We start from the raw sequence: 26,650 nt of genomic DNA, 5'->3' as shown, positions 1-26,650 counted from the left end.
AGGAGATACAGAAGGACACCAACACCAAGACAGCTTCAGAAAATCACGGGAAGCAAGCCAGGAAATTCAAACTTTACAATAACCACCAAAGAATGAAATGTGAGTGAAACCTATATTTAGCCTCTAAAACTGCAACAGTAACCATCTGCTGTGTCCAGACTCATAAATGGGATTATTTCATGTCATATGAGGATCTTTTTCATATGCAAAAATGTACTAGTTCAGTTATTTTATTTATTTTTACTTCAAGAAAATTCAAGAGTACCTTATTTTTTTTTACCAAAGTGGCAGTTTTTTTTTTCTTGTCATTTCAAACATAATTTTTGTCCATAAATATCTTTAAAAAAGACATTTTGACCATATCTCGGTTGCTAGGCGCTACCCGGGTAGCTGCCTGTTGCAGCAGCTCTCTCGTCTTTGTCCGTTTCTTGTGGTTTTTTCGTCTCTTTTTCGTCGTCTTTGTGTTTGGAGTGGATCATCACTTTGTGTGGTTCGTTGTCGGTCACGGACACCAAACTTTTTGTGGCTTTGGCCGTATTTTTTTACTACTTTTCTCCTGTGTTTGTCTGGAGATCCTACATGTAACCATGGCTGCATTGTTTACATGCAAAATTAGCTGTCAGCAGCCTGTAGCATGTAAATGCTAACTAGTGTAGGGCTTGATGATTTCCCTCGAGCTGAGGAGGAGGAGGTGAGGACGACGTGCTTGTTCTCGGATGTGAGCTGGGAGGTGACGACGTGGACCTGTCCTTCCATCCATCCTTGTTGGGAACGTGGGATCTCGCTCCGGGGGATGGACGAGCTAGCCGTGCTAACCCAGCCGCATCGTGCTGTTCACGGACGTGGCTGACGGAGCAGACATCAGACGCCGGCCCCACATTGGAGGAGCTTCGCCTGCTGCGAACAGACAGGATCCAGGAGACAGAGACTGAACAGACTGCTGGGGAGGCTCAGTCCTGGACCCTGTGGAGGTGGAGACTGGCTGGGCTGGAGAGTGGTGGACGAGTGGTGGACGGGATGTCGTCATCTAATTTCTTATGGACATTTTTGCACTTTCTATACTCTTTCTTTTGTTTTCTTAAATGCTGCGGTGACTCCTGAATTTCCCCTCGGGGATAAATAAAGTATTTTCTATTCTATTCTATTCTCTATTCTATATTTTTCACTTATAACTGAACTATTGTATCTTTTCCATCTTTGCTGTGCCTGACTTATGTCTAACTAAATGAAAGGCCTCTCCTCCTAAAGAAATAAAGACAGGATGAGTTCATAGACTGAAGAAAGAAAAGCCTGGGGTAGTAATTAAAGTTTTCACAGTCGATTAGTTCAAACAGGATCGGGTCAAAGAGCTGAAAATCACTTTTCACAGGAATAATCACCTTGAGGAGGAAGTGGATCTTCTCTCCAGAGGACTTGATCAGACCATAGAACCGGTCCAGCCTCTCTGCCCGGTCCTCCAGACTCAGCAGAGCGTCCTTCTTGCCCTCCTTCCTGTCGAACACGGGGCTGACCCAGGAGCGCATGCAGCTCTGCATCTCCTCCACGTTGTCTTTGGTCCTCTGAAGTCGACTCTCCAGGTCGCAGATGGAGGTCCGTACCCCCTGGATGTACGGCCAAACCCCTGGAGGGGAGAATGTGTGAGAGAGATGAGAGGTTTGTGATGAAAGACAGGAAGAAATCAGAGAATAAAGATGGAGGGAGTGTGTGAAGGAGCCACAGCACATGTTAAACATCCTTGAACACTTTCTAACATCTCCCATGGAGCAGTTTAGATTTGTTTGACAAATATGTCCCTGTTTTTGTCTTTTTTTTCCTTTTTGCAGTTTCACCAAGTTTATTTTTATTCAGTGGCAGAGATCAAAAATTGAACCATGCAGCTGTTTTTGGCGTCTATTTTCCATTTATTACTACAAATATCTCAGAGGACAAAAAACTCACACTGTGCTGACCAGAAACCACACACACACAGCACAGAGCAGAAAACGCTCTGCCCTCTGTAGAAGGACTGTGACTGTACGACACATCAACCTGCACCGTAAACACTGGGCTCATCTCTACCTCACTCTGCTGGGAAACCCGGAGTGTGCCTGCCAGCAGAGAGTCAGAAGAGCTTATCAATGATTGAATACCTCTGCTGCTCTTCTTCTATGATTCTCCGAATGCAAAGCCTCTCTGTTTACTCCACGTCAGAGAAACAGAGCAGCTCTGCTCCTCAAACCACAGAAGCGGAGGGAAAACACCAGGAGGAGGATCCAGGGTGCAGCACTTCTACTACAACCTGTGAATATTTCATACACGGAAAAACCTGCTTCACCTTGCGATTTCTTTGTAGACCGGCACTACTTTAAATAAAAAAAACACAAAAACACAGAAAGAGAGCTTTGAAAGGTTCTGCTTTAACATCACTAAACTACAACTCAAAACTAAAACACTGTTTTGTCTAGCATCTAAAATAATGTCTTAATATTTGTCACATTTACTCAACAAATCCAAAAAATGGCATGTATTGGGACATAAGGAGCTAAAAAGAAAATATGGGCTGCTTTAAGAGTAAGAAAATATTTCCTTTTCATTAATTCAATGCAACCCGGGCATCCTAATTTTGTCTTAAAATATAGTGAATAAGACATTTTAATTAACTTTCCAGGTGAATCATATTTAAAGTAAGTTTTAAGGGGCTTTTTCTTTTTCAAAGAATTAACTCAAAAACACCCTCTGTGTGGACTTCTTAATGTCATTTCCTGCAAAGAAACCTCTGATTGACAGTGGTGGTGTTCTCAATGCATACAGCAGTGATGTGAGAGGAAGCAGGAGCAGTGACAGTAATCCAAACTACAGAAGGAAGACGTCATAAGGCAGGACTAACTCAAAACCACAGACTGATCCATGCATTAATGCATGTAAACACAGACATGTTTCACACATTCATGTATTGAGATTATAAGTTTGTAGTAGACATTTCTAAAGGTTGTCAGAATCAAGCTGCAGATTTGTAAACACTCTGGCCATTTCAGGTCTGACTGCAAGCAGACAAGCAAACCTTTAACAGGCCTGTTTTCTTTTTTAGTGGAATCCTCACTCCAATGGGAAAACAATTCAAATCACATCAACAGATAAATTTGTCTTGATTTGCCTGGTTTCTCTGCAGGAGTGAATTTGCTCCTGATTGTGTTTTTCTGCTGACCTTGTTTGGAAATGTGCTGAAAAACTCTCCCTCCGTTTCTCCTGAGCAGACCTTAAGAGGCGCTCGGAGCCAACCCCTTTACTTTTATGCCTCTTTCAAAAGATTCTGCTTTCCAGTGTTTTTCTTTTTGCAGACCTGAATGCAGTATCTGTGGACATGGTTTGGAGTAAAAGCTGTACCCTCTGTTTGTGTTTGACAAGCTGAGGTTGTGTTTAGGAAACTGGTGGATGCGAAGATTGGAACACACAGAATGCATTCAGTCCTCTGTTATGGCAAGCCCTTTTAACATTTAATAGCTACATTTGACTCTCTGGAATTAACATTATAGATATCAACAACATAATTATGACTAGTCAAAATTCAATTTTGACTAGTCAAAAATACAGTTGGAGATATCTATAATTCAGTTTTGACTAGTCACAATGACAGTTAGAGATATCTGTAACTCAGTTTCCACTAGTCCAAACTGAGTTACAGATATCTGCAATGACTCCCTGAAAGCTGCCCTTCACCTCGTCACGCATCCTAAATGTTACTTGCAGATATCTCTAATTCAATTTTGACTATCCAGAATAACAGTTAAAGATATCTTAAATGTGATTTTGACTGTCAGAAATGTGTTTATGATGCTGGACATGCAAGGCTTCCCATTGGATATTGACCCAAATAAACTGGAGGAGAGAAGAGAAAAAATCATTTTAACAGTTTTCTTAGCAGAAGAAATGGCGATTGCGGTCATCGACAAGATGTTTAGAAAATGCCATGAAATAGAACGAATTTATAATCAGGGACTTTGTGGGGAACAAGAGCTACATTCACTGCAGCAAGCCCCTCCTCCCATACCTGTCATAAATTTTGTCATCATCACAGATATCTGCAACATCAATTTGCCTAGTCGAAACTCTGATTCAAGATATCTGTAATTACATTTTGACTAGTATAAATAAAAGTTTAAGATATCTCGAATTTGAGATATCTCTAACCACAACTAATTTAAAGATATCTGTAACTTGATTATAGATATCTGCAAATAAATTATGGCTATCCATAAATCTAGTTGCAGATATCTACAATTTCATTCTGACTAGTCAAAATGTAATTCCAGTTCAAGATATCTATAACGGCATTTTGACTAGTCAAAATGCCGTTATAGATATCTATAAATGCTATGATAGATATCTTTAATGGAAGGGGGTTGAAGATATCTTGATTTGGAATTGTGACTAGCCAGAAGGAAATTGTAGATACTAGAATTATGGATAGTCATAATTTAGTTGCAGATATCCACATCTCACATTGTGGTTATCCATAATTCAATTTAAGATATCTGTAATGAGAAACCCCACACACATGAATGGGGGAAAGGGCGTGATTTGTCCTAGGCGGAATTAAGTTGTGGATACCTGAAGTTATAATTGTGGATAGGAATAATGTCATTGTGGATATCTGAAATGTTCAGTTTGACTAGGAAGAATTGAATTGCGGATATCTGTATTAAATATCCAGACTATTATTATGTCTATTAAATGTCAAAAGGGCTTGTCATACTCTGTTAACAGCTACACAGGATCTGAGAGGTCAGTTTAACAGCTGTCTCTACATCCTAACACATTCTCACCTGAAGTTTCTGGTCTGTGGAAACAAGTGACGCACATAAAACAGAGCCTTGGCTTGTTGTCCTTGATGAACAGGGATCATTCCACAGACTGGAAAAGTCATCTCTCCTTTTAAAAGATTAAACTGGTTTTCAGCTGCTCCACACTCTTACTGACACATAAGTTAGTTACCCAAGAATTACCCGTCGAATCAACTCTTGTGATTGAGCAGTTATGTTTTTGTTCGTTATGTTTTTGCTCCATGTTTGGACTTAATTTTGGTTCTGTTACTCCACCTGGAAAGACATTTTCTAAGAAGTTTTCTTAAAATTGATATTTCAGTTTTTTTCCAAGGTCAACAATACACTGCTATATCAAATATTTAATTATCTTACTATTTTAACCATTTAAATGTCTATTTTATGACACAATTTCATTGTTTATATGAAAAAATAATAATAATAATAATAAGTTACATTTGATATTATAAGTGTTGGAGGGCTGGGGACTTTTTAAAATATCAAGCTTTAATATACATAATATGAGTAATAAATTGATTTTGATCCATTGTTATTACTAATTTTTTAGAGCAGCTAGGTCTTCAAAAGGGGCAGGAGGTACAACGGGTAGGCGGTGACGTTTCTGTTAATCAGGTAAATCTTTGTATTTTCAAATATTTGTTCCCAAATATTCCATTTGTATTGATGATAATGTCTTTGAACACACATTAATGGACACATGAAGGCCAAGCGTGTTATCTTTCAGTCAGAAATTCAAGCATTCAGCAACACAGCAGCTCTCTAATGGTGCGGCCACACCAAACGCGAATTTGCGGCGCAATTACATACAAAGTCAATGCAAAGACGCATTCAGCCGCCGATTCGCCTCGGGCGGCGCGATTCGCGCGTTTAGAGCGTTCACGCGTTTGGGCGGTAGACGCGAATTCGCTCAAGTTCAAAATATTCCCCCACGATGTCATTGTTTTGACGACGTTGGGGGGCAACTGCCGCCTGCTCCGGCTCCAACTCCGCTGGAAGATGGAGGAGAAAATAATCTGTGTGGTGTGTCATCATCCAGAGTTATACGATACGACGTGTGTACTCTACAGAGACCAAAAAAACAGGAGCAGGCTTGGTTGAAAGTCTCTGAGGAGACAGGTTTTGAATGTAAGTTCTGAAAACATTCGTTCCCAGCTGGATTTGCCTGCACGGGTCATCACTGAGTCCGACTGTGTTTTCCTCAGCTGAGTTTTAAGCCTGATAGAGAGGAGGAAAGAGCGGGGCAGGGGCAGAGCCAGGGAAAAGATGGAAGTTCTCTGTGCTCCTCTCTTTCCTCCACCCCGTCATTATCTCCAGGGAGACCTCCGGGAACATGGGTCAGGGGTTCGGGTGGTCGGGGGTACGGGGGGTCGGAGGTTCGGGGGATCGGTGATGAGATCGCAGGGAACAGCCAAGCAGGGCTGGTGGATTACCAGGGAGAGGCAGCAGGCATTGATTGTGATCTCCAAAGCTTTCACACACTCTCCTGTCATGCTTTGGAAACCACAGCTCATTGTTTTTCAGATGCTCTTTTGGACTTTCGGTCTTTAAATGAACGAGCTCTCTACTCCGCATGCACAGTACCGCGCATTCGCGTGTTCGCGCCTCAGCTTGTCAAAAAAGTCCAGCGGCGAGACTCGGGCGTTCACACGGCGCGTGACGGGCTATTCGGGCGAGTAAATTCGCGTGTTCGCGTTTGGTGTGGCCGCGGCATAACACTGCACTCAGGCTCACATAGCTTTCATTGCTAGCTCCTGAAGACGGAGGAGGACCCACCCTATCACTGCTCTGCCAATCACCTCATGTGTCATGTAGGCTCTGCCAGGTTTCTCCTGATTGGCTGGGAGCCATTAAGTCTCCAATTGACTTAAACCCCACACACAGAAACAGAGATAGAGATAGATATGGAGATAGAGGCTGTTTTCCCAAACTGCTTACTACATACTACATGTGAATGTAGTATGTAGTAGGCACTGCATACTAAGTAGTGGTGCAACGGATCACAAAACTCACAGATCGGATCGTTCCTCGGATCAATAGTCACGGATCCGATCATTTTTCGGATCGCAAAAAGCAAAAAAATAAAAATAAATAAACAAGTTTTGTCCGTTTTTTAAACACTTCAATTATTAAATTAAATATATAAAAGTAGTGCACAAGGCATATCTTCTTTATAACATAGTGATTAATGAAAAACAATTTAAAGTGCAATATATAGGCATATCTCCTTCCTTTAAAATGTAACAATGAACCAAAAATCAACTTAAAGTGCAACAGCAACATAAAAAGGCATGTCTCCTTTTAATATTGGTTGAAAGACCATTAATAAAATAGAATTCAAAGAAACATTAGAAGACATCTTCCTTCAAACAAGGAGAAGGAAAGAACCTGAGCTTATAATTTCAGATTTTTTTTCAGATATAAACAAATAGATATAAACAATATGGGAATGGAATGCAAAGTGAACGGCAGGTCGTCCTCGCTCTCATAATCACTCATCTTTACGTTGTTATAATTCGTCCTGGCAGACTACCCGCGTTTGTTTATATCTGGCACACCGCGCTCGTAGACTGATAGCGGCGAGTGCCTCATAGCCAGCTGTGGCTCTGCAGCGGAGGTAGCGACGTTTTACGACAGGATGAGAACTAGAGCCTTATTTAGCTGTGTTTTTGTGTGAAAGTAATGTGCTGAAAATTCTCTAAATAAAGCGTGAATGCAGACAGATGCCAGATTTTTTCGATGGGAGTCCGTTTATTTGTGTTTTGGGTCAAGTAAAATATGGCCCGGTCTGAGTCTGCACTCAGATGGGGCCATAACCGGCAGACGAGCAGACGAGCAGGGAGGGGGTGTTTGGTGCAAGCGCTCTGGGCTTCTGCTGCAAAAAATCACTGCTGTAGGGATAATTTCTGCCCTAAACCTTGTGATAGGACCCAACTTGTTCCATCCCGGAGTATCACTTTAAGCACGGCATGGTGTGTATGGCCAGTGTGTCGCGGGGCGTTCAAGCTCCTCCTCTCCTCCGCTTGCCATGTCTGCACACCTCCCTTCTCTGCTGCTTTTTTTTTCAATCCGCGGGTCACGTGTGTGCCGAACCGATTACGTCGATCCGAATAGATCACGGATCAATGATGATTTGTTGCACCACATACTACCTACTGCTTTAGCATGTAGTATGCAGTTTGTCTGTTCTGTTGGGTCTGTTTTACAGTATACTACTCTGGTTTCCAGTTCCAGAAAATGGAGCTACAGATCATGGATTTTATTTGCCTTTATTATAGATGTACCAAACTAACTTTGAGTAGATCTTGGAATTTAAGTTGTTTTGTTTATCATATTACAGCAGAATCATAATATTTGATTTTTAATCTTACACCAAAAGTTATTTTGTTCTGAAAACAAATCTGGAAGGGATTTTTATTTTTACAGCTGATGGAAAAACCTCTTCCTTGTAATCCATGTGTGGTTTATAAAAGTGAATCAGTGTTTTATATGGGCTTTAATGAATTAGTAGGAGTAAATGCCTCTTTTAGAACTGGAAGTAACAAGGTTAACTTGTGTTTCTTTCTCATCACTTCTCACAGACGGTCTAACGTTAGTGTTGTTGTATTGTAGTCATAATGCTGACTTATTCCAGTAGATGATGGTAATTCACCAAAACCTGACACCCACATAGACAAACAGCGATACAGCTGTGCATCATGGGAAACAGTATGCCAAGTACACCAGTCCATTGTATACTAAGGAATTTTCTTGGATCAGTAGGACATCCAGGGATTTTTAGTATACTGCAGATTTTCCAAGTTTTCGCTACTGCCTATTACAGACGGGATTTGGGTCAAAAAAGTAGGACTGCTAGTGTAGAAGGTATTTATATATGTGTGTGTGTGTGTGTGTGTGTGTGTGTGTGTGTGTGTGTGTGTGTGTGTGTGTGTGTGTGTGTGTGTGTGTGTGTGTGTGTGCGCGCGTGTGTGTGTGCGTGCGTGCATGCGTGCGTGTGTGTGTGTGTGTGTGTGTAGAGAGAGAGAGAGAGAGAGAGAGTCACAGTAAAAAATACTTGAGAAGTGTTTTTTTCCATTTTCCCTGAAAATAAAGAAATATTTGGTGTTTTTGAAGAGGACTGAAGTTGACTGAAAGATCTGAGGAAACACAGGCATTTGTCATATTTAGCAGGTTTTTTCCTCAAAGGGTCATAAAGAAACACACAAGGGTTGAATAAAAAATCAATAAATCAATCAATCAATCAGGGTCATTTGAATTTGTTAGTCTTCCGGGCCTCACCGTCACTGTTCCAGTTCAGACTCTCCTCGGCCTGTTTGAGCTGAGCATTGATGTCCCTGAGCTGACCATGAAGCAGAGGTTTCTCCAAATCGAGCACAGAGAGCATCACCTGCAGACAGACAGACAGACAGACAAAGAGACGGGTGTGACGTAGTTTCAGCCCACACTCAGAGCAAACAGAAATCTAATTTTAGTAGAAGTGTGTTTTAAGTGTGCGGCCGCAGAAAGCCCCGAGCATCAAACATCCTCATTAAAGTCAATGTTTCTGGATCCTTCCACGTTGCTGGGATTTAATTGGACTTGAACTTTTTGCTTCCTGGAGCGGTGAAAAGCTGTGTTTTTAAAAAGTAATGGTGCGGTTGAGTCAGCAGTGATTCATGTGGGCGAGCTGTCCTCTGTGAGTCTGAGTTAATTACAGCTCTGATTGCTCTCACATTGTTTAAGACCACATTATTGAAATTGCCATTTTGCCTACATGCTCAGATCCTGTTAAGAGCGACAAATCAGCTGTTTGAAAGAGTGTGAGGCAAAGAGGAGACTATTTATGTGCTAACATGTATTTAAATTATTAAGTAGATCCACACAAACATACCGCCCATCCTACAGAGCATCATCTGACTCATACTGTAAATTCTGAGAGCTGAGCAGTGACAGCAGCTGCATACATGTCATCACTCTGACATTAAAAAATACCCTCAGACACACAAAAAAAACTTCAGCCTTGGTAGCAGCTCCTCAAGGATGTGAAGCGCACTAAAAACCTGAAAACAAAACATGTTTACCACAGGTGGGACACAAAATGCAAAACACGCCTGGAGGCAGGAGCTCCAGGCTGCCCAGACGTTAACATTTCATGTTTTATCCACGCAACGTGGAGAAGGACAGTGGAAACATGACCCAAGAGGTTCAAAGAAGGCCTGCAGATCAAATCTTAAGGATTCATTCTCTGAATATTCAGGGAAAATACCCCCCCTGACAAGACCAAGACCTGATGAGTAAATGGACCAGTACACACATAGCGCTTTCCCAGTCTCTCAGACCACTCAAAGCACTTTACACTGCCAGCCTCATTCAGTCTCAACCACACCACATCCACACACTGAGGGCGAAGGCTTCTATGGAGAACCATTAGCTTCAACCTACACATTCACACCCATCCACACTCCACTGACCAACAGTGGGAGTAACTCAGGGTTCAGTGTCTTGCTTAAGGACTGGAACCGAACCCATGACCATCCGATTGAGGGGGCGACGACTCTACAACCAGGGCTCTACACTAACTTTTTCACTGGTAGCACTGGTGCGACCAACTTTCTCAGTTGGTCGCACCAGCACATGATTTGGTCACACTATTTCCTTTTTTTTGTTGTTGTTTTTTTTTTGTTTGTTTTGTTTTGGTTTTTTTTGTTTTGTTTTGTTTTGTTTTGTTTTTTTTGGGGGGGGGTAACTCTAGCTAAGGTTTATGCTCAATATTTTATTGTATATATGAAGTTTGCAACAAGCACTAGTTGACAAGACAGGTTATTTGTTTTATGTAACTTTAAAGGAAGACAAGAAAACATTCAGGGTTATTAAGGTTAACAAAACAATTTTGTTAGAATAAAAAATAAAAAAGAGGCATTTCATAAAACAGTAACTAAAGTTCTTCAGTGAATTTATTAAAATAACCTAAAATGATGGATAAAATGTCTTTAGTTTTTGTCTTTGTCAGTCTGTGTCATACATGAACTCACTTTTACCAATCAGGAGTGCTGGCAGGCTGCTCACACTCCTGAATATGGAGAGAGTCTCCCATTTTTTAACTCTTTCCCCCAGTGTTATCCTGGCTTGTTATTTCTCCTGATTATCCCCCAACTTTAAGTTTGCGTTGTGAAGTTCTGTCCGTCTTCGGTGTGTGTGCGTGTATGCGACGGCGCTCTCTTCAGAACAGCAGAGGGTTCAGGTGGAGGAGACTGACTGAGCCCGTGAAAGAGAGGGAGAATTCAAACCACAATGTCTTGTACAGTGACTGTGAAAGAGGAAGCATCAAGACATGCAGTCACACGAACGCGACCATGTGAAATTTTTACTCGCACACGCTGAAAAATTGGTTGCAGTCTCGAGCCCTGAAAACTGAGTCACAGCCGCCCCGAGTAGTACTCTAGACCAGTCCACTAGGGTGGGAAGTCTGAAGTGGGGGGGCTAACCCTCCTAATAACTCCCTGGACCCACCCATGATCCAAACCAACCTTGTTATATGCGTTCACTGCAAGCTCCAGGTTGGCCACATACTGCCACAGCTGCCCCCTGGTGCTGTAGAGCTGCACTGCAGTTTCAGGGATCACCTCAGTCTGTCTGGCCAGATATTTCACTTCCCTCAGCACGGACGCCAGCTAGACAGAGACGGACAGGAGAACAAGAAGCACTGAATGAGAATCACAGAGTGAAAACTGTGGGCAGTGTCTGACAATGATTCTTTACTACAGAGCCTTGTTTCATCAGTTGGAAACTTTTGACCCAAGTTATGACCGAGAAGTCTTTGGTACGTGCTTTCAGCTTAAAGCTCCTCTTAATCTCTAACTGCTCTGTCTTAAACCTACTTTATTCAGAAGACACAACCACAAACTTTGTTTTATGTCTGTTTGATGAGCTGAAGAGCGCAGCAGCTCTGAGTCACGGGCTGCCACTGATTTATTATCCACCAACAGCACGTTCACACCCCCTGTTTCATCCAAAAGGAGGCGTGGTCCTCCTGGCAACAGGAAAAGGATGTTTGGCTGCTCCCATCCATTGCAATGAAGGAAATTCTTGCAGTGACCCCTTGGGGGCTCTGTAGTAGACGAGCAAAGGCGTGTGCTGCAAAGTTAAGCTTGAGTTGTTGATTTAAAGAGGGGATAAAGACATGTCTTCTGCTGTAGGGATCTTTTTGTTTTAAGACACTGAGACTAACAACCTGAGCCTGTCAGAGACAAAAACAAGAACTTATAGAGGCTTTACTGTGCAGCCATTACAGCCAACTTCACTGCAGCTACAATTCTTTCTTAAAGTTGATGTTTAGGCCCCTAAAATCTGCAGCAACTCTTTACAAGCAGCCGAACTCTTCATGATTTGTTCTTTCTTATGCAGCTGCAGGCAGGAAGGACATTTTATGTTTAACAGGACTTGGATCTTGTCTGCAGCAGCTACACATTTAGACTTTGATCAGTTTTCCCTGAACGCAGAAACCTGGGGGTTGAAGTTAACGGAGATCAGTCGAGTGTCCGGGTCCCTGCAGATTAAAGGCAGGCCGAGGTTGTACTGCGATCTCTCGCCCACGCTCTGCGTCCAGCTCTCGTACAGGCTGCTGGAGTATCTGGAACAGCAAACACAAAGAACACAATCTGCCATCACACTCCAACTAAAGTTATTATCGCAGAAAAACAATTTGTGCCTTTCCCGCCGGGGTCTAACATTGTTTCATATTCCCATTAAAAGGGCCGGGGCTTTTATTTCACAAGGCCACAGGCGTGAAAACATTATGGAAATTAACACAAGCAACAAAACAAGCAGCTAAAAGGCATATGATTGAGCCATTTTCCCAATCCTCCGAGGCTGTAAACAGGATGAGAGGCGTGATTGGATCGTCCATATCAAGTAGACAATAAGGGCAGGGGGAGAGCGCCGCTTGAGGAGGGCGAGGTGGAGACACGGGGGGTAATATGAGGATAAATGCTGAATCATCTGGCGGGGAACAGAGAATATGTCAGGCTCTGTACAGCTATATCAATCTGTAAATAGCCACGATTATGATGAGAACTTCAGTGCGCTCTGTGTGCTCCTTATTGGATTTCTGCTGTGAGCTTCATTTCCTGATAGTGGCACCGCAGACGCAGAGGCAATCAAAAGACGCGGTCATGGCCATAAATCACGCCACATTTTGTCTGTGGGGGTAATGAGTGAGCACGCCGGTCCTGTTCCTGACTGGAATATGTAGAATAATGGCGGCATTCATCGGAGGCAGCAGCGACGATTATTACAGCATAACAAGGGCTCTAATTTCTGATGGGAGTAAATTGAGGGCAAAGAAGTGCTGTTGTTCATCATCCCATTACTCCCGGGCATAAAGGGAAAGGAGTGATATGAAGTGTGTAAACCATAAAGAATCTGCTCCAGCTGGAATGCGTTTGAGCACGAGTGTGTGCATCCAAAAGACCAATTCACATCAAACTATGTCTAGACTTTTATGCAGGACTAGAGCTGGACTAGATCAACTCAGCTTCTTACTTCAACAGGTGGGTTTCTAACTGGGTACCCGCAGATTTCAGCAGGGCAAATTCAAGACTTTTTAGAACCCTTCAACGCCACCTTGAAAAAATTAAAGGCTGAAAACACTGTAAATGTAGGTAATTGTTAAGAGATCTGGCTGTATTACAATCCAAACAGACATAAACTCATCGACCCTCAACAAATTGGAACTTATCCAAAGTGCTGACTGACTAGCTAGCTGAACCCAATTAAAAAATCTAGCAAACATTTTTTTTTTCTATAAACTCAGTGTTTTAACAAGTATAACTGTATATTTATGATGTTCCATGTTTGTAGCTTCGACCCACTAAGTCACTTAAGGTCAACAAAAACTAGTTCTATCTTGTTAAGCTAATATGCCATGTAAGACAGTAAACTAGTTCTAGCTTGTTAAGCTAATGTGCCATGTAAATCAGTTAACTAGTTCTAGCTTGTTAAGCTAATGTACCATGTAAGACAGTAAACTAGTTCTGGCTTGTTAAGCTAATATGCCATGTAAGACAGTAAACTAGTTCTAGCTTGTTAAGCTAATATGCCATGTAAGACAGTAAACTAGTTCTAGCTTGTTAAGCTAATATGCTATGTAAGACAGTAAACAACTAGAAAAGCAATTTCTGAAGAAATTGCGCTGTGAATGCAGAATGCTGAAGCAGCTTGCGCTGAACTGCTAATGCAACGAAAGCTGAACCTGAATGACTGAAGATATGTCTGAAAATGGTTGAAAAAGTCTTGAATAGCTTGCGCTCAACTGCTAATGCAGAATGCTGAACATTAATGACTGAAGGTTTGTCTGAAAATGGCTGAATGAAGTCTTAAAATGCTTGCGCTGAACTGCTAAAGCAAAATTCTGAACAAGAATGGCTAAAGTTATGTCTGAAATCATTTGAATTAAGTCTTGAAAAGCTTGTGCTTAACTGCAAAAGCAGAATGCTGAACATGAATGACTGAATTTATGTCTGAAAATGGTTGAAATAATTCATGAAAAGCTGGCACTCAACTGCTAATGCAGAATGCTAAATTAACCTGCCATGAACTTTTGGATGAAAGGAAATTAATGGATGAATCAGTTAAATGGATAAATGAATTTAAAGTTGAAATGGCTGCATCTTTTCAAAATTTGAAGCAATGAATTAAATTTTAAAGAACAGTTATGGAAATAATGACCTGACTGAGGGAAAATGCAAGTCTCATCTCTGAAACCCTGTTAAAATGAAATCCTGCTTGTCCTGTGTGTGAGTTTTTAATCATGTAAGCCTTTTAGCTGAGGCTCATCTGAAGCCAGATGTTGCCATGGTGATCATTGTTTACCAACTGCCATCAGAGAGCTGGTGGAGTCTGTTGATTCCCAACACATTTCCACTGAAATCAGGGTGTCGAACTGTCTGCAACTGTGACTAAACCAAAGGTCCGATCAGAAAAGTGAGCACACCGTAGGAATCCTGAGACCCTGAGGAAGCTGTCTGTGTTAATTTCATGTCTAAAGATGCAGAAATAGGCCCATGACAGCGATAGATAGATGAGGGAAATTTGACTGATCTCTGAGAAAACCCCTCAGGAATTAACATTGGAGTACATGGGTGCCGGAGCTGACTTGGCCCGACAGTTGGCCATTTTGTGAAAAAGTGCTCCATCCTTTTGCTTTAAAAACCACTTTGTCAGAAGCAGGACAAGACAACTTACACGTTGAGGGCATATTTGTGTTGATAGCTCAAAAAATGTGGCCAAGAGAGCAGTTTACCCAGAAGTTTCCCAGGTCTTGTTTCCCCCTCTCCCTGCTCTGTCGTTTGAATCTCCCACTCTGAGCTGAAACATTCCGTCCAATACACACCAATGTTAAATGGCTCAGATAGTTGAAAATCATCATGACCTTTGAAGGGTCATTGTGAAGAAACTATGAATGCTAGGAAACATTTGAAACCCACTGAATGAAGCCAAAAGATAGCTGAATATTTTGAAGTTTGAATGGAGTTTGTAGCTGAATGTATGACTGAATGAGGAGGGTTTGGAGCAGGCTGAAAAAATGTCCTAAAGGGAGGAAATTTTGAAAATTCCGCATTCATCTCTATGGGACCGAAATTTCGTAAATTGTTGAATATCTTGGAAAGTATTTGTGAAAAGTTTCTGAAGAGTCATAGCCCCCTTGTCCCCACTGAAACACACGTTTTGAAGTTTGAACGGTGAAAATCGGTTGAAGTTTGCAGAAGTTTTAGCGGTCCAAAAAAGCGGGCGGAAGAAGAAGAAGAAGAAGAATAAATTTTTTTGACACAGAAGAACATATGCTGTGAATGCATTACTGCATTCACAGCAATAAATTTTTTTGTCACAGAAGAACATATACTGTGAATGCATTGCTGCATTCACAGCAATGACTGAATTTATGTCTGAAAATGGTTGAAATAATTCATGAAAAGCTGGCACTCAACTGCTTATGCAGAATGCTAAATCAACCTGCCATGAACTCTTGGATGAAAGGAAACTAATGGATGAATCAGTTAAATGGATAAATGAATTTAAAGTTGAAATGGCTGCATCTTTTCAAAATTTGAAGCAATGAATTACATTTTAGAGAACAGTTATGGAAATAATGACCTGACTGAGGGAAAATGCAAGTCTCATCTCTGAAACGCTGTTAAAATGAAATTCTGTGTGTCCTGTGTGTGAGTTTTTAATCATGTAAGCCTGTCAGCTGAGGCTCATCTGAAGCCAGATGTTGCCATGGTGATCATTGTTTACCAACTGCCATCAGAGAGCTGGTGGAGTCTGTTGATTCCCAACACATTTCCACTGAAATCAGGGTGTCAAACTGCCTACAACTGTGACAAAACCAAAGGGCAGATAAGAAAAGTGATCACACCGTAGGAATCCTGAGACCCTGAGGAAGCTGTCTGTGTTAATTTCATGTCTAAAGATGCAGAAATAGGCCCATGACAGCGATATATAGATGAGGGAAATTTGACTGATCTCTGAGAAAACCCCTCAGGAATTAACATTGGAGTACATGGGTGCCTGAGCTGACTTTGCCTGACAGTTGGTCATTTTGTGAAAAAGGGCTCCATCCTTTTGCTTTAAAAACCACTTTGTCAGAAGCAGGACAAGACTACTTACATGCTGAGGGCTTATTTGTGTTGATAGCTCAAAAAATGTGGCCAAGAGAGCAGTTTACCCAGCAGTTTCTCAGGTCTTGTTTCCCCCTCTCCCTGCTCTGTCGTTTGAATCTCCCACTCTGAGCTGAAACATTCCGTCCAATACACACCAATGTTAAATGGCTTGAAGAGCTGAAATGCATCATGACCTTTGAAGGGTCATTGTGAAGTAACTATGAATGCTAGGAAACATTTGAAACCGACTGAATGGAGTCAAAAGATAGCTGAATATTTTGAAGTTTGAATGGAGTTTGTAGCTGAATGTATGACTGAATGAGGAGGGTTTGAAGCAGGCTGAAAAAATGTCCTGAAGGGAGGAAATTTTGAAAATTCCGCATTCATCTCTATGGGACCGAAATTTCGTAAATTGTTGAATATCTTGGAAAGTATTTGTGAAAAGTTTCTGAAGAGTCATAGCCCCCTTGTCCCCACTGAAACACACGTTTTGAAGTTTGAACGGTGAAAATCAGTTGAAGTTTGTAGAAGTTTTAGCGGTCCAAAAAAGCGGGCGGAAGAAGAAGAAGAAGAATAAATTTTTTTGTCACAGAAGAACATATGCTGTGAATGCATTACTGCATTCACAGCAATTACTTGCTTGTTGACCTTATAAGCCATGTAAGACAGTTAACTAGTTCTAGCTTGTTAAGCTAATGTGCCATGTAAGACAGTAAACTAGTTCTAGCTTGTTAAGCTAATATGCTATGTAAGACAGTAAACTAGTTCTAGCTTGTTAAGCTAATATGCTATGTAAGACAGTAAACTAGTTCTAGCTTGTTAAGCTAATGTGTCATGTAAGACAGTAAACTAGTTCTAGCTTGTTAAGCTAATATGCTATGTAAGACAGTAAACTAGTGCTAGGTTGTTAAGCTTATATACCATGTAACAAAGTAAACTATTACTAGCTTTTTGAGATAATATGCCATGTAAGAAAGTAAACAAGTCATAGGTTGTTAAGCTAATGTGCCATGTAAGAAAGTAAACTAGTCATAGGATTATAAGCTAATGTGTCATGTAAGACAGTAAACTAGTTCTAGCTTGTTAGGCTAATATGCCATATAAGAAAGTAAACTAGTCATAGGTTGTTAAGCTAATATGCCATGTATGACAGCAAACTAGTTCTAGCTTGTTAAGCTAATATGCAATGTGAGACAGAAAACTAGTTCTAGCTTCTTAAGCTAATTTGCCATACAAGACAGAAAACTAGTTCTAGCTTGTTAAGCTAATATGCTATGTAAGACAGTAAACTAGTTCTAGCTTGTTAAGCTAATATGCTATGTAAGACAGTAAACTATTACTAGCTTGTTAAGCTAATATGTTATGTAAGACAGTAAACTAGTTCTAGCTTGTTAAGCTAATATGCTATGTAAGACAGAAAACTAGTTCTAGCTTGTTAAGCTAATATGCTATGTAAGACAGAAAACTAGTTCTAGCTTGTTAAGATAATGTAAGACAGTAAATAAGTTCTGGCATGTTAAGCTTATATGCCATGTAAGACAGTAAACTAGTCATAGGTTATTAAGCTAATATGTCATAAAAGAAAGTTAACCAGTCATAGGTTGTTAAGCTAATATGCCATGTATGACAGTAAACTAGTTCTGGCTTGTTAAGCTAATATGCCATGTAAGACAGAAAACTAGTTCTAGCTTGTTAAGCTAATATGCTATGTAAGACAGAAAACTAGTTCTAGCTTGTTAAGCTTATATGCCATGTAAGACAGTAAACTAGTCATAGGTTATTAAGTTAATGTGCCATATAAGAAAGTAAACCAGTCATAGGTTGTTAAGCTAATATGTCATGTAAGACAGTACACTTGCACTTAAAAAATATTTTATGTAGCGTACTCTTAAACTGTGGTATTACTTTTCGATTTTAGTTCTTGTAGGCAGAGAAAATAGCCTTTGAATTTGGTACCGTCTGTCCCTTTTAGCGTCTATTTCCTCGTCACCATCGATTAAATTTGTGTCTTACTAAGGGAGAGGAAACAACTTTCTACTGTATCTAATGTCCTTAGTGGTCAAATAGAGCTCATACAACCCCACTTCAAAAAAACTGAACCATCCCTTTAAAAACAACAGTCTGCTCCACTTTTGTCTGATTGACACTGACGACAAATACAACAATTCTGAAATGGACAGAAATCTGTCAAAACGACTGAGAACTTAAGTCCCTGACAGAACAAGAAAGAAAATATAAAACATGAACTAGTCCTGCCCGACAATTTTAAGACTTTTTGAGTTAGATATTTAAGACCAGCTTGTAATACTTTTTAAATAAATTTAAGACATTTTAAGGCCTTAATATTAGACACATGAATCTACGACTGAAGGATGTGCAGACACCCTGTTCTTAACCTGGTTTTCACGTTTCAGAGCCTCAACAGTAAATAATTAACTGTTTGAATGACAGATTTGCACAATAACATTAAAACACACTGATTGAGGCAGCATTACCAAAGCTCTCTGAATCAAATTACAAAATCAAGCCTCCAGGAGAATTTAAAGGATGCTTCAGAAGATCAATAACCATAAATAGCTTCTTTAATAAATATTTCATACACTATTTATGAAGGGAATTGCTTTAAGAGGTGTCTGTTATCTTATTTTACTGTATTTGTGACCTCAAAGTGACTTTGTGGAGAGCTGAAAGTGGAAAGAACATCCTCGCTGTGGGATTTTTCTGCTCTTTGTGTGAAACTTTCCTTCTGAAGCATAAAAATAAAAACCTTTCTGTGTGTCACTTTCTCTCTTTGACTCTCATAATTCACTTTGATTCCATATAAACAGCATTCCTCTTCCTGTGGGAGCTTTATGGTGCAGGTTTTGATGCTGGATGTGGTCTAAAAGGCCATTTCTCACTTGGCATCAGTGCACAGCTACAGAGCGTGTGGGATTATGGGAGTCCTGTGAAATAATCTGCAGCGCTGCCACAGTAATGAGAACATAAATCATGCTCAGAGCTACGCAGCTACATGTGACTCCACAGGGGGCTGCTTCATAAATGTTATACACTCAACGACCACAAACACAAACGCCTGGTAAGGAGTTCCATTCAGATCAGACACACATCTGATGCCCTGCCTCACGTCAGAGTTTGAGCTTGTTACAGTTCAGAGAGGACAGAGAGGAGGAGTCTTAATCTGTTACTGTCTGTTTCATCTTCCTCTCTGTTCCTCTACACAGGAAACATACATGACGACACACACTGTAAGAGCTGAGATAAGATCCACACACACCTGTCCAGCAGTTGCATCATCTCCTCATACTTGTGGATGACCCTGACTCCGTCTGCAGACTCCAAACACCTGCAGAGGATGAAACTTTATCAGCCATGCAAAGGTTGTATCTCATATCTCTCCTTCAGCCATTATTCCTAAACATGGTTATACGAGGCCTTTAAAGCTGCTCACAGAGCGTTTCATCCACACCCGGATTTCTGCAGGAGCATAACCTGGATTCTTTTCTTAATCTACTGTGCAGGAGAGGAGGAGAGGAGACTCACGGGTGGGAGAGGTGTCTCAGTTTAGAGAATGGGACCTGAATTCTCTGCTGCAGCTCCTGAGCCCACCTGAGCCCACCAGCTACTGCAGGCATGTTCTTATTCACCGGAGAACCACCTGAGGAGGACCAGATCGGGTCAGACCACATGGTTCATTTAGAGGCTAAACCCATGAACTCAATGGGAGAATGTTTGGTCGATTTCACTCTCACCCAGCCTCTCTGCAGCAGCGATGTGTTGGTTGTAAAGGAGTCTGCAGTAGTCCAGCTCTGAGTCAAACATGGACACCAGCAGAGGGTATCTGTCCAGAGCATGTGCAGCCACTAAGGGTCGCTCCAGCAGGCTTCCAAACATGTCCAACACCTGCACACATCAGATAAGAGGCAGGGGGTTTAATGAATATCTTTAGAAACCTTGTGTGAACACATGGGAGAGAGATAAAGTCCCCAACCTTGAAGGCGTGCTCCAGTGCAGAGGCATCCTCAAAGGCCTGACAGAAGACGGCTCCCAGCTGTCGGTCTGTGTCTTCCACCTTCAGCCTGAACTTCCTCACATCTTCTTCAAACTCCTGCGGGCAGAGAGCTCAGATAGAGCCACGCACAGAGCAGCACACAGCAGAGCCAGCCAACGCCAGCACTGCTTCACATCTCAGTGACTCAAAGCCATCCTGCGGGGAACACTGACCCGCGCTCACAGCCACAGTAAATTGCTTTTCTTGCTATGACTCAGGAACATCTTGCTTAAGTGACTTCATGGCTATGAAAAAAAGCCTATTTGTGCAGAAAAACACTTTTCTAAAAAGTGCTGGAATGACCAGGCTGAGAGCTGAGACCATTCAAATGTAAAAACAATACCAAACCCTTCACCCGAACCACCCGCTGCATGAAACCCTTTTCAACAGGCTGACCTTTAAGGCTGAACATAGTCCTGCTGCACCCTGTGACCCCAATCCTGGCCCTGCCTACCTGTGTGCTGAGGTCCAGGCAGTCATATGGCTTCTCGGTGAAAGATTTGTAAACCTCCGTGAACACTTGGTGGAGCAGCTGGACCTGCTGGCTGAGGGCTCGGCCTCTGACTCCTCCGATCTCTAGTTTCTCCAGCTTCAGCAGGTCTACGGCTGTCAGCAGGACGTCCTGCAGGGAGTGATCAGAGTGAGGAAAGATGTCAGGATGAACAGCAGCATCACGTCAGAGAAAGGTCTTTTTGGATAAGAAAACTGTCTTTTCATCCATGCAGAGAGACAACAGCACCCTCTCTCTCCTCACCTGAATGGTACTGATCCTATCAATGAAGCGGTCCAGTCTAGAGAACACCAACAGTGGAGAAAAGTCCCATGGTCTCACACTGTTCCCATTCCTCTGGTACTGGCTCAGGTTTGCCCTGCGGTCCTCGTAAGTTCTCCTGAAGAGCTGCAAAACCTCCAGACTGGTCTGCACCTTGAAGAGACTCTCTAAAACCTCTCCTCTCAGGACCTCCTCAGACACCAGATACGCACAAGCCTGGAGATGAGAAGGGAAACGTCTGAGCTGAGCTTGAACATCAGTGAAATGCTACAAGGCCCAAATAATTTGAGGACTGGCTTTGGAAAACTTTAAAAAACATGAGTCATGGGGGGGGTTGTGTTCACATCTGGTCGACTCCTGGGGCAAATGATTGTGTTTAGCTGCTCACTGGAGCTCAACCTACAAGTCAAGGTTAAAAACTAACTCTTCCTGCATTTAATCATTCTTTTTACCTTTCATTTGTTTTACTATTCTAACTGAATCAAGACATGATGCAGATTTGACTTTAATTTTCATATTCCAGTGCAAAAATCATGCTGCCTCAGATGCTCAGCTGTGACCCCAGCATCTGTCTTTGCTGGTCTCTTTTCATCTTCTCCTGAGCTCAAACAGCTCTATGAATGATCTTTAAATGTCTTCATGCAAAGCCTCTTCTTGCTCTTAGGAGCAGCAATCTGAGTTGCAGTGTTGATTTAATGTGCCAGAAAAAAATACAATCAATCAAAAAACAAAGAAGAGAAACTCTTCTTTCAACAACACAGTACAGTTTTTCTTTCAGCTCGTTTCACCGAGGTGCTCCTGATCAGCTGACTCTAAAGTCACAGCAACTGAATCTGTAAAATAATAAAGAATGTGAAATAAATGTTGAACAAAAACAGAGTTATGTTGCCTAAAAGTTGAACAAAAGTTGCAGAACTTGACAAAGAACTGTAAAAGTTGACAGAAGAAAGGAGTTCCACCCACTGAAATGAAACTTCGTGGACAGACAAACTGAGGAAAACAAAGAACAATCTGGTGCCGCCCACCCACTCTGAGCCGACAGGTGATCTCTGACAAGTGCAGCTGAACACCTCAGTAATGACTGCTTAGCAACAGGAAGGAGAACTCTTAAGACAAACAGTCTGCTGGGATTGGATTGCCTCTTGACAAACAGGAGAGTGAGCCGCTGACCTGCTGGATGAGGAGGTTACAGGTCTCCTGCAGCAGGACAATGAGGCGTGCTGGGTTGTTGTAGTATCTGGAGTTGGCCCACACCAGGCACACGGTGTGCATCAGAGGGCCAATCTGCCCCCTGACCTCTGGGAACTCCACGTTCTCCATGTCCTCAAAGAGACGCTGCAGGGGCCTCAAGTAGGTGCAGATGTCCTTGGCCTCCTCCAGGGCTGAAGATGTGTTCAAAGTCAGATCAAACACAAAGCCAGACACAGAGAAAACACATTTCTGTCCTCAGACTGATACATGCTCTCATTACCGGCCTGGACATCCTGCTTCATGCTGGTGAAAGCTGGTGAATAGCTGCTCTCCACAGCCTCCAGCAGCAGCGCCATCTTATTCGCCTTGGAGGACTTTAACTGGGAGTGGATGCACTCCAGATCAGCACACCTTCCAGGAGGAAACAATGAAGACCAGAGTTATTCATCAGAAGTTGAGCTTGTTTTGACTTCTTCTTTAGCTCTTTACTAAAAGTTGTTTTTAGGGTTGCTTTCCCTCAAGCTACACATATTTTTGTGGTCGACGTGGCTCTAAGGTACTAAAGTTTTAGAGCCGCTGCGGTAAAATTCTTCAGCCTGTAGGAGTGAGACTGGATAAAGTGCCTGCATAATCCTTCCACCAAACTACACCAGCTGATACCTTTAAAGCTGTGCAGGATGTTTTACAGACTCAGGGTGCTCTGAGTGATTCAGCCAGCAGCCTTTAAACAAGCAGCCAGTGGCAGTAATGTAATCCTCACAGCCTAACAAAGAGAGACCACTAAAAGTTCTTGTTTTTGTGAAATCAGATAATTACAAACAGCTTTTATATCGCTCCCTTCAAAGCCACCAGACGCTAAACCAAAACAGTTACTTCAAACATTTAGCTTTAATGTAGCTGCCATTTCAACCATACTGTATGAGAAGAGGCTGCAGCAACTGAAAGCAACTTTTCTAAATAAATGAAAGTAGAAAACAGACAAAGGACTTTAGAGGTGTCACTTTTTTGCAGAGGATTAATAAATAATGAAAGGGGAAATGTATTTCTGCTGTGTAAGAAGCTATAGGACAGAAAAGGGAGTGCAGAGCTCCAAATTACATTTTTCACTTGATAGCACAGGTGTTCTGAAAATGGAATAATTAGCAGCAGCAGCAGAAACTTTTAAAACAATTCAACTCTGAGGTCCTGTGGGGACGAGCCAGCTTCACACAATCACAGGAGTGGAACAAATGCTTGTGAGGAGTTTGATATTCAGTTTGTGTGATATCAGAGGGGCCGACCTGTTGTTCCAGAAGAGCAGCTCTGTGTGGGGCGTGGGGTTCCTGCCTTTCAGCAGGGCCTCAGAGGAGTCCTTCTTCAGGACGCCTTGGATCTGATGGCTCCACTCAATCACAGCTGACTCCAAGGAGTGGATGATGATGCTTTTGTCCACCATTTCCCCCCTGTGGAGATCCACAAGCACTGTTTAATGCAGCCATGAGACAAATGATGCATCCACACGACTTTGGTGTTTGTTTACCTCGTGTCAGTCTCCAAGGCTGCCTGCTCCACTCGCTCTGAGCCTGCAGGGAGCGGCAGCAGAGTCTTCCCTTGGACTTGTCCTGACACCACAAACACATTGGATTTGAGGGAGTGGACATGCTGCTTGATGTCCTGGGACACCACCCGTGGCCATTCAGTGTGGTTTCTGCTGTTAGACAGCAGGGGGACGACGACCTGGAGGAGAGAGGGGCGAAAGAGGTTCTTCAACATGGAGAGATGTTAGCTTCACACACAGCAGGGAAGAAAGAATATCTTTCCTGTTATTGTGAAATGATAGATCAATACCACAGTAAGATGACTGTATGTTATTAAAGCACCACTGAGGCTGGAGCAGAAAGAACCCTCAGACTGCAGGTTTTGAGGCCTATAACATGCTTGCTTGTGTTTTGAGTTGGTATAATAACATATCTTTCTCAGAGGACTTGTCAGTGATGTGATCGGGTGATGGTGCTTTCTTTAAAATAATAAACCTTTCCGTTTACAACCACAAAGATGCACATCCCAGGAGGCAGGGAAGGATCTCTACATCCTTTTTGGTAGTTGAATTCTGAAATTAGCATCCCATTTTAGGGCTCATCACTGTTCTGTAAAGCAGGAACAGGTATGGCGGTGTGGATGGATTACAAACCAGGCAAAGTGAGCACCTACATTGGAGCTCCAGACTCCCAGGCGGTCCAAATGAGTTGGTAATTACTTTGCTTTAAATGTAATTACTTGCAAATCTGCTCTAAATGCCTACTTTATGCTCCACTAAATGTTTTGGGCTTTAAGGAAAATCGATTATCTTTCAGCGGGGCTCTTACTTAAGCCGGGCTCTAGTCTGAAAACCTCTGATCATTTCAGAACATATAAATATTATGTAACTTCAGGTAACCATACAGGATAGGACTCAATTCAGGTACACATGTGTATGATGAAGTGCAGCACTTAGCAGGTTTGTGGTGTATTTTTACTGCCTAAATATCACAGTAAAGCTAACATATTACACCATTCTAAACATTAAACACAAAAAAAAGTGGGGAAAAAAGGAAAAAATAACAAAGCTTAAATATAGATAGATAGATAGATAGATAGATAGATAGATAGATAGATAGATAGATAGATAGATAGATAGATAGATAGGTAGATAAAATACTTTATTAATCCCCAAATGGAAATTCATGATTTTATTATTGCTTGAATAAAAGTATATGATACTGCACATATATATATATATATATATATATATATATATATATATATATATATATATATATATATATATATATATATATATATATATATATGAGTTAGCTTTTTAAAGCTGAAGCAGATTTGGGGACTGAAAAAAAACTGAACTGAAAAAAAAGTGGATTAAATTCACAGGATAAAAATACGTTGAAAAGCTGACTCAGCATTTCCACATAGTAAATAACACGAACACTCCCCTTACACTGTTTGAAATTCAAAGACAGCGCATACAGACAACAAAAAGTGAGGCTAATGGCCCGAGGTGTGACCGTTAACCTCGGCACTGTGTGTTAAACACGTTAAAGAATGCTGCTTTCACGTTCAACCGAGAGGCCCGGAGTTTTCAACTCCGAACGTTGTTCTTAGAACTTGATACTGTCCACGAGCTTAAATCATAATATGAAAATCCCCCAAACAGAAAACAGTCAGGCTTAAATGTATCATACTTTGTTAGTCAGGACAGAAAAGGTCAATTCCACATAAACTCTAACAATATTTTATATACTACATACATCGGGGGGTTTTCTGTGCATTGAATCCTTAAACATTTCTCACTGTCTGTAATTATGCCCGTTTTTTGAACGTTGAAGCCCATTTTCCATTTGATACCGACTTTTAAACATGGAACTGAGACTACCAAGGATCACGTGAATGCAGCATTACTATACTATTTGTCGAAAGGGGGGCTGCAGAGACCTCTCAGGAGTTTCTACAGTTGATTTTTTTTTCGTCAGTAAATCTATGTGGCCTTTACAGTTTGCAACTGGACCCTCTTATTTTAAATCACAGCTCCGCAGTTGAAATCTTACAGAGACAGGAGTTTAAAAACATTTAACTCTGCTGCTCACCTCCTCAACCAGAGCAGAAAACTGATCCAGTGGAGCGTAGGACATGTCCCCATAGACCAGCCTCTCCCTCATGGACTCAGGACTCAGCGCTGTCTGAGTCTGTTTGATGAAGTAGACCGCCTTCTGTTTGGACCCTGTGAAGCCGGAGTAGGGCTGCAGGAGTCCGGCCGCAGTCACAGAAACCACCAGGGTCCTCTGCTCTGGTCCGTCCAGAAACCCCAGCAGGACCTGCAGATTCTCCTCGCTGCTCAGACACTTCTGCCATTTGTCCTGCTTCAGTTTTAAAGTCCTGAGCACGTAGTCCGATATGAAGTCCAGTCTCCGGTCCTCAGCAGGTGCGTTCTCCATGTCCGCAGGATGTGGTGCTGTCCCGGGTCAGTAAGTCTCCAGAGGGATTGTGTCTCTGCCTCTGTGGAAACGTTTGTTACTGTAACAACTACTACCATATGATACAATACACCAAACTATACATTTAACACTGTAACAAAATGGAAAACAAAAAAAGAAAAATTAAGAATCTTGAATTTTACTCGAATAAAAATATAACATACCGGTTTAAA

The 26,650-nt window shown here is 41.8% G+C and overlaps 1 protein-coding gene across 1 annotated transcript in view; it reads right to left on the bottom strand.

Annotated features, from left to right (window-relative positions):
• Nucleotides 1–26,443, bottom strand: part of dnah9 (dynein, axonemal, heavy chain 9) — a 187,644-nt gene extending 161,201 nt beyond the window's left edge. The window contains exons 1-15 of the mRNA XM_074663038.1: nt 26,091–26,443; nt 23,990–24,186; nt 23,751–23,912; nt 22,751–22,881; nt 22,450–22,661; nt 21,262–21,495; nt 20,962–21,129; nt 20,448–20,564; nt 20,209–20,359; nt 20,000–20,114; nt 19,734–19,802; nt 12,300–12,426; nt 11,324–11,467; nt 9,096–9,204; nt 1,380–1,621 (exon numbers count right to left, since the gene is read on the bottom strand). Of these exons, the coding sequence (XP_074519139.1) occupies nt 1,380–1,621; nt 9,096–9,204; nt 11,324–11,467; nt 12,300–12,426; nt 19,734–19,802; nt 20,000–20,114; nt 20,209–20,359; nt 20,448–20,564; nt 20,962–21,129; nt 21,262–21,495; nt 22,450–22,661; nt 22,751–22,881; nt 23,751–23,912; nt 23,990–24,186; nt 26,091–26,438 (2,526 nt within the window). The 5' untranslated portion in view covers nt 26,439–26,443. The remainder of the gene's footprint in view (nt 1–1,379; nt 1,622–9,095; nt 9,205–11,323; nt 11,468–12,299; nt 12,427–19,733; nt 19,803–19,999; nt 20,115–20,208; nt 20,360–20,447; nt 20,565–20,961; nt 21,130–21,261; nt 21,496–22,449; nt 22,662–22,750; nt 22,882–23,750; nt 23,913–23,989; nt 24,187–26,090) is intronic.
• Between the last annotated feature and the right edge of the window lie 207 nt (nt 26,444–26,650).

The sequence above is a fragment of the Halichoeres trimaculatus genome, unplaced genomic scaffold (genome assembly GCF_033239565.1).
Source record: "Halichoeres trimaculatus isolate MK-OKI-2021-1 unplaced genomic scaffold, fHalTri1.1 fHalTri1_scaffold_23, whole genome shotgun sequence".
Classification (NCBI taxonomy): Eukaryota; Metazoa; Chordata; class Actinopteri; order Labriformes; family Labridae; genus Halichoeres; species Halichoeres trimaculatus.
The sequence above is the reverse complement of the archived record's forward strand: the minus strand, read 5'-3'. Positions and strand labels throughout refer to the sequence as shown.